The sequence below is a fragment of the Aulostomus chinensis genome, chromosome 19 (genome assembly GCF_037954235.1).
Source record: "Aulostomus chinensis isolate RoL2024-O1b breed Wild chromosome 19, RoL_Achi_v1.0, whole genome shotgun sequence".
In the NCBI taxonomy this organism is placed as follows: Eukaryota; Metazoa; Chordata; class Actinopteri; order Syngnathiformes; family Aulostomidae; genus Aulostomus; species Aulostomus chinensis.
This window is the reverse complement of record NC_141338.1, coordinates 1,094,644-1,105,804: the sequence shown is the minus strand read 5'-3', so window position 1 is coordinate 1,105,804 and position 11,161 is coordinate 1,094,644. Positions and strand designations below refer to the sequence as shown.

At 52.3% G+C, this 11,161-nt stretch overlaps 1 protein-coding gene across 3 annotated transcripts in view; it reads left to right on the top strand.

Annotated features, from left to right (window-relative positions):
* grk3 (G protein-coupled receptor kinase 3) overlaps positions 1-10,003 on the top strand; it is a 46,760-nt gene extending 36,757 nt beyond the window's left edge. The window contains exons 14-23 of one of the 3 annotated variants that reach the window (XR_015110357.1): positions 736-802; positions 2,751-2,851; positions 3,128-3,194; positions 4,088-4,183; positions 4,721-4,883; positions 4,969-5,105; positions 5,230-5,268; positions 5,901-6,014; positions 6,089-7,024; positions 9,047-10,003. Coding sequence is in view for 2 of the 3 variants with exons in the window: in XM_086187026.1 (XP_086043152.1) it covers positions 736-802; positions 2,751-2,851; positions 3,128-3,194; positions 4,088-4,183; positions 4,721-4,883; positions 4,969-5,105; positions 5,230-5,268; positions 5,901-6,014; positions 6,089-6,250 (946 nt within the window). In the remaining variant the exon portion in view is untranslated. Of the gene's footprint in view, positions 1-735; positions 803-2,750; positions 2,852-3,127; positions 3,195-4,087; positions 4,184-4,720; positions 4,884-4,968; positions 5,106-5,229; positions 5,269-5,900; positions 6,015-6,088 lie in introns of all 3 variants that reach the window. The other 2 variants (XM_086187026.1, XM_086187028.1) reach the window with 2 other exon arrangements.
* Positions 10,004-11,161: the final 1,158 nt, after the last annotated feature.

The window sequence follows — 11,161 nt, the reverse complement described above, 5'->3', positions numbered from 1 at the left end:
AGTGCAGACCCTCGGCTGTGAGGCAGCTGCTGCGTTTGGCGTGGCGCCGTGTCGTGACACCCCCAAGATGGTTGTTGACGGTGGGACACGGGCACTGGGTGGAGCAGCACGAGATCGGGTTTGATTGACGCTTCTTTGACCAGTACTGACCTGCTGGTATTATCTGTGCCAAAAGAAGTTTATATGAGAGGAATTCACAGCTTTTGCTGCTGTTCTTTGCACTGAAATATTTTTTCTAAAAGCCCTTAAATGTTCACCATGTAGTCTCCTCCTCATGTGTGTGATGATTGGGACGCTTTAGAAATCACCAGTATAACCATAGAAAGAGCTGCAACCACAGGAGGCGGCGGTGTGGTGATGTCACGGATGAATCAGACGGTCACAGCTGGTGCAGTATGAGGTCGGCTCATGTAGGTGTAGGGTCCCTGCAACTTTGGCTACAGCGTCAGCTGGATGCAGACATGGAAACTGTGTGTGTGTGTGTGTGTGTGTGTGTGTGTGTGTGTATTGGGGGGGTTGATACTGAATCGCTGATATTTAACTGAGCCTCCATTCTATTGGGAAAAGTGTGATTGTCTGTCCGGTCTGTCGGTCCCCTCCAGATGTGACCTCACCTCTCCTCTCCTCACCTCTCCTCTCCTCACCTCACCTCTCCTCTCCTCACCTCTCCTCTCCTCACCCGTCCTACCCCCAACAATCTGTGTGTCTCACTCTGGCCCTCCTCTCGTCCTGCAGGCACAGCCCCTTCAGACAGCACAAGACCAAAGACAAACACGAGATTGACCGGATGACGCTCACCATGGTAAGACGCATCGCATGCTTCTGGATGCCAGCCGGATACACACATTACAAGAAAGCTCTGTGTAAACACACTGAGCCTCTGCGCGCACACACACACACACACACACACACACACACACCCTTGTTTACCCTCCAGTAACAACACACACGTGCGCAGAGACTCCTGTGTGAGATGAATGTTTTGAAATTTTTGGGTCTTGCGATGACGTGGCTGCTGTGGTGGGAGGTGAGTTGTGATGGACGCAGCTTCCTGTGGGTGCAGAGCAGAAACATTCAGCTGCCGTTTGTCCAGCAGCTCAGGGATGAAGGTAAAGAGGCGGAGCCCTGAGCAAGCACGTCTGCTACCTTGCTCCGTGGGCCTCACCAGCTCCCTCACCTGGGCGATCAACATGTTCCACTCAAAGTCCCGTTTACATGAAGCCGCTTAGATTTCAACTCATGCGGCGTGTCAGGAAGTCGGGGGGCGGAGCTACAGGTGGCTGTTGCTTCCCTCCTGTCCAGGGTTAGGTGTTTCACACCAGGAGACTTATAACATCGTCTCTACTGTTCATGAAAGAAAAGAGAGTCATGCGTTAGGAGACTTATAACATCGTCTCTACTGTTCATGAAAGAAAAGAGAGTCATGCGTTCTTCTGCTGTTCGCTTCTTGACTCCTGATGATGAGTTTATCGCCGTTACTTGGACTGGCCGACATGTGGGTTCTCTGTCATGCCATCATCCGGGATACGGAGGACTTCTGATTGGTTACGATGGTGCATTAATGTCTTTCACTGGTTTAATATCCGGCATTTCAGTACAGGGATGTGATTGCCTCAGGTTACTGTGACTCTCGTTAGCCTCGTAGCTGATGCTCACCCAGCGTTCCCCAGCGTTCCCCAGCATTCCCCAGCATTCACCAGCGTTCCCCAGCGTTCCCCAGCGTCAGCCCCGTGATATCCAGCTTTTTGGTCAACAAATATGGCAGTGATGTTTGATTTTGTTGGTGTCAGCAAACGACAGGTGAGTGTCGAGGGTCCCGACCTCAGGCAGTCACACATCCAGGAATTCCAAAGAATGATCCTAGAATGCTGACTGATCCTCATAGGAAAGGCCAAGTTGTAAATCCAGGGGGTTTATCCTGCTGCCACGGTTCTCCTCTGACTCGGGGCACTCGGATGTCCTCGGCACCGATGTTGCCGTGCGTGTGGATGTTGTCATCAGAGAAAGAAGCAGGAGAGGTCAGCACTGTCAGCGAGCAGGGGTCCCGGCTGTCGTACCTGAACATTTCCATCCACATCCCAAAGTTGTGATCGCACTGCCGCTCTGGGGTGAAGATGCCACAACATTCTGGTGCGTGTGGCGTGCCGTTGTCTGCTGGGGCAAATACACAGTTTAACCTTTTGATGTCACGGGTCAAACTCAGCAAACACTTGGGATGAATGCGTCCATTGATCCCACCCAGGCACACATCCACCCCCACCCCCCTCCTCTCCGCGGCCACATGACGTGTTGGGACTTTGCGGCCGTGGCTCCGCCCACCACTCCTTCATGACAGTGGACAAAACATGAAATCAAAGTTGCTGTTTGGCAGAGTGGGACCTCTAAACACAGTCTGATCTTTCATATCACAATAAATCCAGATTAGGATTTTAATCCAGCCACTTAATCTGGTTTATTCCCGTAATCCTGTGTGTGTATGAGAGAGAGGGGGGGGGCATTGGACTAAAAATACACTGTCTTCATGTCTATTAGAGATGATGAATGGTCTCCTTACATAAACACATTGAAGCAGACAGGAAGAGATGACCCCCCCCCCCCCCACACACACACACACACACACACACACACACACACACATCTCTGAAACAGCAGGAATCTTTGGGGGCGGAGCTGGCGTTAGTGAGATAGTAAGAGGTGCCCATGATGTCATCCTGTCCTCACGGTGTCCCTCCCTCTTTGTCCTGGGACAGAACGTGGAGCTGCCGGACTCCTTCACGGCAGAGCTGAAGGACCTGCTGGAGGGGCTGCTGCAGAGGGACGTGTCCAAGCGGCTGGGATGCCAGGGCCGAGGGTACGGCGCTCGCTCTCCTCTCACATGCTACTCATTAATTCACCAGACTTGGCTGGATGAGCTCGTTAAGGCGGGACAGATGAGCGAGGCGGGCGAGAAGCTGACTTCATTCCTAATTTCATCAGAGTTGTCATTTCACATCAGTTTGAGACCAAAGCGACATGACGGCTCGCCGTCTGCAGCGGCCGAGCAGCTCGACTGTTTGTCATATGGTGAACGCTGCCCCCCGGTGTTCAGACTGGGACTAACGTGTCCTTTCTCTGTCCCACACATCAGAGCCCCGGAGGTGAAGGAGCATCCCTTCTTCAAAGGCATCGACTGGCAGCAGGTGTACCTTCAGAAGGTGAGCTGGCGCCACCCCCCGCCATCATCCCTGCTGCCGTGTCAGTTGATTATGGACTTTAACTTTAACTATAAATACTAAAACTGAAGAAAACATGAGCTCATGAGCAACAAACCATCGACCCAAGTTCTGCCACTGCAGGTGTTCAAGACGTAGCTCGACCCCTCTTGATTCGCTGCTCCAGCCAGTCGCCGCACGTCCATCTGGCTGGAGCTGATCGAACCCAAACGCCGTCACAAAGTCGTTACTTTGATCACCGTTTAGTAATTAACTCAGAGGAGGCGTGTAAAGCAGCTGTGGTTCCTAGAGACAGTCGTGAAACACTGACATGTTGCCATGGCAACGTGGTGATGCTGCTGAGGTTTTAAGGCTGTAGCGATGCAAAAACCAAGTAGATGAGACCTTCAGAACCTCCTGCAGCTCAACTGTCAGAGGGTTTACATGCGTAGTTGCTACGGTTACAGCTGGATGAGGTCATAAAGATAACCGTCACTAGGTGGCAGTATGACCTCTTACAGCTGGATGCTGTCAGACTTTCTTTCAGTTCCACCTTTGCATCACAAGAGGTCATCAATGATCTGATATTCTGATGTTGTGTTGATTGTGTCGTGCAACCCGAGAGCTCCAAGTGGAGAAATCAGCTGGGATCAGTCGCCGGCGCTGCAGGTGCGCCGGTGACGCTCGGCAGAACCGACAGGAAGTTACATTCTATCATTTGACTCAAACAAAAGAAGTCTGGTTCCAGTGCAGAGCAGATCGGGTCAAGACTGAGCAGTGCTGGATGGAGTCGCACTGGTCATTAGTCGGCCACAGTTGCTATGGTTACCTCTTCTTTTCAGGCCTGTGGGACTGTGATCTTGTTGCTTATCCCTCTCTCTCTCCCTCTCTCTCAGTACTCTCCTCCTTTAATCCCTCCCCGAGGAGAGGTGAATGCTGCTGATGCTTTCGACATCGGCTCCTTTGATGAGGAGGACACCAAGGGCATCAAGGTAAACCCGACACATCCGCGACCTGCTCGCTCACATCACAGCTGCGGCGTGAGGGACGAATCATCCCTGTGAACAGACAAGATGTGTCAATGGCGGCGCTGCAGGGCGAGGAAACTGTGCCACCATGTCATGACACGCTAGGATGGTTGTACTCTTCAGAAATACAGTTGTAGAAACCAGGAGGACTGTTGTGACGCGGAATCCCTCCTGACCCAGCTGGTCAGTCCTGGTCATTGATGAGTGAGGAACACGCCGCCCAGACTCGTCTGATGGTTTCTGATTCTTAGAGCGTTAATCACATGAAGTGAGGCCGCGTTGCATCGTGTCCTCTGATCACTAAGATTCTCTCGACTCCATTCACCGACTCGGCCTTACGCTGGAACCCAGTCACATGACCTCCGCAGATGAGCGTTCAGAGTTCCGAGGCGGTCGTGTCCAGTTACTCCACTAGAACACAAGGTGGCAGCGCGGCTGCTTTGCTTCTGTGTTGAGGTTCTGATCATTTAATAATCACTGTCTCGGCTTGGTGTCCTGCAGCTGCTGGACAGCGACCAGGAGCTGTACAAGAACTTCCCCCTGGTCATCTCGGAGCGCTGGCAGCAGGAAGTGGCTGAGACGGTGTACGAGGCGGTGAACTCGGACACGGACAAGAACGAGGCCCGCAAGAGGGCTAAGAACAAGCAGCTGGGCCACGAAGAGGGTAAAGATGGTCTCATCTCTGACTTCCAGTGGTGTGAAGCTGTGTGTCGACATGCTGACAGGCGTGTGCGTGTGCGTGTGTCCAGACTATGCCTTGGGGAAGGACTGCATCATGCACGGCTACATGCTGAAGCTGGGGAACCCCTTCCTCACCCAGTGGCAGCGGCGATACTTTTATCTGTTCCCCAACCGTGTGGAGTGGAGGGGGGAGGGCGAGTCACGGGTGAGTGGACTTCCTCGCTCTCGTTTCTTCACCTTCATGTGTGTCATGTTGACGTGGGCGTGTCCCCGAGCGAGGGAGTTTGTCTGTATGAACGTTGTCTGTCTGTCTGCTCTGACTCCTGAAGGAAACGTGGTTAAAACATTTTAAAAAGCACAGAGACGGGGTGAGTGCCACACCAGGTCCCGCCCCCCCCCCCCTGTAGAGACGTAGTCGTCCTCCCTGCCCCCCCATTAGTGTCCTCTAACGCCTCCTCCAGCTGCTGCTAGCAGACGAAGTGCCCTGAGAGGTGTTCAGGGGCAGGAGCTCGCTGTAGTTGATTGTCACCTCATAAACCCTCTACAGAATCTTGAACACGTTCTCCTGTGTGACGGTGAAAGCCGGTTCTCCGATGCTTGTAGTGATGGAGACTAAGCCGAGTCCCCTCTGGGGACCCGGCTCGCCAGAGCCTGGAATACTTCAAAGTGATCTCATGAGTGTCTGCAGTTAATTAATCAGTTCCAAAGTTTGTAGATCTAAATTTCTCCCCTGCGTGGACAAACGTGCACACGCACGTTCACCTGGGGGGGCTCTGTGCTCTCAGCTTCTCGTCATGTCTCAGCAGCAAATGTCCTGCTCCTGGTCCGGTCTGAGTGTACACACATGTCGTTAAAGTTAGCTAGTGGGCGGGGCAGCTCCCGCGAGGCGCCGCCTCTGGCTGGGTCGGACTGTGGCCCCTCAGCCAGCGTGAAGTGTCTCAGGTGTTTAAAGGTCATGAAACCTGCTGGGAGCGTTTCACACCTCACGCTGTGTTCACAGCAAAACCTGCTGACGATGGAGCAGATCGTGACGGTGGAGGAGACGCAGATTAAAGACAAGAAGTGCATCCTGCTGCGCATCAAAGGAGGGAAGCAGTTTGTGCTGCAGTGTGAGGTATGACATCATTCCTCCTCGTCTGATTGGCTGTGGAGGTTCGGACGGGTGCTGACCTCTGCCCTCCTCCACAGAGCGACCCGGAGTTTGTGCAGTGGAAGAAGGAGCTGACCGAAGCCTTCACAGAAGCCCAGAAGCTGCTGCGCCGAGCCCCCAAGGTCATCGGGAAGGGCCGCGCCGGCGTGGTGGAGCTCTCTAAACCACCACTCACACACCGCAACAGCAACGGCCTGTGAACACACACACACACACACACACACACACACACACACACACACACTGCTCCCCCTCATCAGCTGCAGGACGTTTGCACTGATGTGGACAGACCACACATTCACTCACATTCACACACACACACACACACACACACACACACATTACGACCAATCATCCGTTTCCTGCCGTGGGACCTCGCCAGTCACCGAGAGCAAGCAGACGTTCGGGAGGACACAGCATGTCAAGAACCTCTGCATGAATGTCGTCTCTGTCTTTCTCTTAGCTCCTCCCCCTTCCCTCCCACCCCCCTCACCTCTCTCTGCGAACCTCAGGTGAACGCCGGGGCCCCTCCCTATATCATTGGCATTCCCCCCCCCCCCCCCCCCCCACACACACACACACACACACTTTTTGACCTTTGACCCCTTTGAGGCGACGCTGATGTGACCAGGCTAAACGGCGAATGTATTCCTAAGGGAGGTGAAGGGCGCCGCTCCTCTCGCCCCTCCCTCTGTTACTGAAGTGCAAAGTGCCAACATCACTCGTTACTTGAGTTTCTGAGCGCCGGAGGCCACGCCCAGCAGCCGATAACCCACCATTCCACTGCAGAGAAACAGGAAGTTAAAGGACCACAGACTCTTTCCACATTGGCTCTTGTGCAGCCAGTTACCATAGAGACTGAGATTCCGTTGGCTGAAAAGCCACAGCCGGTTGCTATGGGAACCACGAGGACACGGTAACCGCCAATAGCGGTGTAACTATGAAGACTACATGTGCAGAGAGGAGGGGCTGAAGTGAGTGTATATAAACCCTTTCTCTGTGTCTCCAGTGTTTTAGTGTTTGCCTTGTTGGGGGCGTCTCTGTCCGCCTGCACGTGACGCTGGGGGGGGGGGGGGGGGGGGTGCCGCGTTCCTCAGTTGGACCGAGTCCATTTAGGTGGAAAACTGGTCCTTGTCAGAGGTCGTGGGATAAGCTCCGCCCTCAAACGCTGTAAACTGCTGCAGTTCTGGTGCTAAAGGTGGACGGTTCCACCGGGCGGGGTTCCGTTGACCCAGAACGCCTCAGAGAGATCAGGCAGAGCAAAGCGTCCTAGTCCTGATAGGTCAGTCAAAGTCGTGATGCCACCTTCACTGTTCCGCCGCCGCTGTTCCACAAGTTTTTGAGTGTCAGTCATCAGATGTTTGTGGACGCCGGCCTCGTCTCCTCCACGGTTCGGACCGTCTTTATGGTGTATAGAGTTGTAGAACGAGACCCAAGACGAGCGGCGAGCAGATGAGTCGTGACCATTTAATATTTGATTTGACATTTGAGAAAAAATGTCGACAACCGAAGAAGGAGCGGTTGGCGGCTGAGCTCATGCTAACGGCGTTTAGCGTAGTAGCTCCTGCTAGCTAGCTAACTGTTGACTGATGTCAGTCTGGCATCCAAATACTCATTTCCAGGTTCCTTTCTCACGAGGGCCAGGAACTCAAAATGGCCCAGAGTGATGACTGCTTTAAACGTTTCCATGGTAACAGCAAACTCCACTACACAGAGATGTTGCTGATACACTAAAGGATTCTGGGTAGTGGAGTAATTCTCCTAGAGCTGGTGGTTAGAACTTGTTTCGACAAGGTTGATGTCAGAGGAGGAGCAGGAACCATCGACCTGCGGGCTCCTGGTCAGTCCCCTCTGGTGGTTGTGACATCACAGCTGACATGAACTCCTCTGGAGAGTGGGTTTGGGTTTTTATCTTCTAGAACCTCGGACCAAATCAGAGTGTTTGTGTTCAGAAGAGTCGCACCACTGATCTACTGGCCAACCGGTAAAAAAACACAATTAAGCTAACAAAAAACCCATGAAACTATGAAGCGGGCGTTTCTATGATGTCATCGCCGCGCTCTGAGGCGTGCTCAGCTGGTATGAAGGCACATGGAGGACGGCGGTCAGAACCAGAATATATGATGTGCTTCTTGAATCTCCTCCCTCCATCGTCTCTGACCTCACAGCATCTTCATTTGGCGTTGCTATGACAACCGGGTAGAGAAAGGAGTAGAAAGAGTATTCCATAAACTACATCTCCCATGAGGCTTAGAGCTGCAGCTGTTCTACTCCAGATTTCCTGCGATCTCCCCAACAGTTGAGCAGTAAAATACAAACCAAACCAAAATGGCGATGGCAGACGTAAACAGACCAGTCTAACCATCGTAACTCATCGGACTCGTCCGATAGCCCCGCCGCTAGCACGTTAGCATCCTAGCACGTGGAGCAGCAGTTCAAGCGTTTCAGGGCGGGCTCGTCCCGGCTCCTCCTGAGCAGGACTCCCTCCAGAGGAGCTGATTTCCCGCAGGTTCATCTGGCACCGTTGTGTCGTCAGAAGGCCCAGAGCGTGCAGCTGCGTTCCACAAGCGTAGTGTTAATCAGACGGAGGACGCCGTCCGTTGCTGGGGACAGTCATGAATTTCAGGGTTTTATTTTTCATGGAGTACGGTGTCCTTGTGATGTCCATGCATTTCCAGAGCTGTGACCTGTGACCTCCAGTAGGACGAGGGGTGATTAGGGTGCGTTGTGATTTCTCATTTTCTTTCTTTTGTAGCCTTTAACAGTCAGGGGGAAGATCTTATCGTCTTATAGAGAAATGTCGTCACCTTTCAAGGTGTCTTTTATTTTTGTAAACCAGAATGGTTTTTATTGTTTTCATTGAAATTTATGTTGTTGCACCTTTTTAGCCCAATGTGTTACTTAATAGTTGTTAAATGTGCCAAATAACTGTTGCTGATTGAGTGGAACCAATGGGAAGCCTCCTTTCTGACCTTTGACCCTTCGCATCACGGCAGCAGAGTTCAGCGCACACACAACTACCAGCGGACGCTTCGGAGGGTTCAGAACTGCGACCAAACTTTCGATCTTCACTCCAGGAGAAGAAGTGTGCGCGCGCGTGTTTGTGTACACGTGTGTGTGTGTGTGTGTGTGTGTGTGTGTGTACACGCGTGTGTGCGCGTACGTGCGTGTGCGTGTGTGCGCGTACGTGCGTGTGCGTGTGTGTGTGTGTGTGTGTGTGTGTAGACACGCGTGTTCGTGTGTGTGCGCTCTGGCTCGGACCATCCAACTCTCTGCTTGTGTCCTTTCGCGCTGTTTGTCACGTGAGCTGATTGGGAGGCTCGCCAGCACCGGCGTGTTTGCTCCACGGACCTCTACGTCACACACGGACTCTGCTCAATCAACACAAGACAATGTCAGGATGGCATACAGGAAAAAAGTATATATAAATATATGTGTATAAGAAATGAGAAAAAGCTTCTAGGTTTATTTAAAAGATTTAATGTAGAAACCCAGGTGTTGGGGAGGGCGGGGCTTCGATGTGAGTGTCATTGTTGTGGTGAAGACTTCAGCTCGAATCTTGCACATAAAGACTTTAGATATTGTTCCTGCGAATTTCAGATGATTATTTTTGTTTGAATACCGGACTCCTGCTCTTTCATATTTATTGCGTGGGGGGGGGGGCGCTCTGGCTCCGCCTCCCCGCCGCACGTCTGAACTCTCGCTGTAGAAATTTCCGGTTTACACGCATCAGAAACGTTTGTTTTCACACCACAACCAAACACAAATACTACTGGCTCTGGGTTGTGACTCCCGTCAAGGCTATGATAAAACTGATATAAATTGATGATATTATTCAGTGATTATTAAGAAATTAATTTTATTTCAATGATTTTTTTGTTGTTTTCAGGACAGGTAGGAAGTTGAGTGTTGGACTGCTTGTAAAAACAGTTCATGAATAAAAATCCTTTTTCCGTGTCGCTTCCGTCTCTTCTGCTTTGTTTGAACTTCTGAGTCCTGCTCCCGGACCGGACCGGACTGGACCGGCGCCGCCCAGGACCCAACCTCCCCTCTTGATTCTGCAGGTAGAACCGCGGGTGATTCGTCATCCGTTTCATCGCTGGAGCAACGGTTCAACGTGACCTCGACCCTGCGGAGGCCGAACCACGTTCCACAATCAAGAACCAAAACAACAGGAAACGGAATCATTCAAAGGCGTCCCGGCTGAGAACAACACGGAGAACAAATCAAGAACATTTCAATGATGGCGCCGCCAAAGTTTAAGAAGCAACGCTGCAGAACAGACGTGAGCAGAGGAGTGACGCGGACCGGCAAACGTTGGTGTCTGACCTGAGGTCAGTTTGTGACGACCAACTTCCTGCTGCTTCCCCTCTTGATTAAAATAATAACACAACTTGTTGGCAGTTTAAGTTGAACAAATGAAGAATGTGACAACTGGCAGAGGAACGTTCGGGTTTCACTTTACATTTGCAGAGTTCTGTGGAGGTTTGGTCTTCCGGGGGGGGGGGGGGGGGTCCGGGGGGGGCCCTCCACTCATTTGCTATCGTCCGTCGGAGCTTCCTTCGCTGCTCCTGCTGCCCGCCGGCCCAGGAGGCTCCTCCACCTCTTCGCCCCTCCCTCCCTCAGCTGTAGCTGTCAATCAAAGGAGACAGCTGATGTAGGCTGCACATGTGTACCCCCCCCCCCCCACACACACACACACACACACACACACACCCTCAAACAAAGCTTTAAGACATATGGGGAACATTGTCATGATCGATGACGTAGACGAGTCAAAATCAGTTCTGATTCACACCACACACACACACACACACACACACACTCAGCCTCTCTGGCTGCGTCCAGCTCCAACATTCCAAGCCGGGTCAACCCCCCCCCCAGGTATTAATAGCCCGCCGCTGTGCCGGGACCTCTATTTCTGACCCTCTTCTCCGCCTGTGAGCTCGTGAGGGTCTGAGGCGGTTCGAGTGCCAGCAGGACTCGTTTGACCTCCCAGGATTCGATTCAGTCGCTGGTTTCTGAAGGTAAATGACGGTGGTGGTGTTGTTGTTGTTGTTGTTGTTTTTGTTGTTGTTTTTGTTGTTTCGAGCTCAAACACAGTTGGTGTT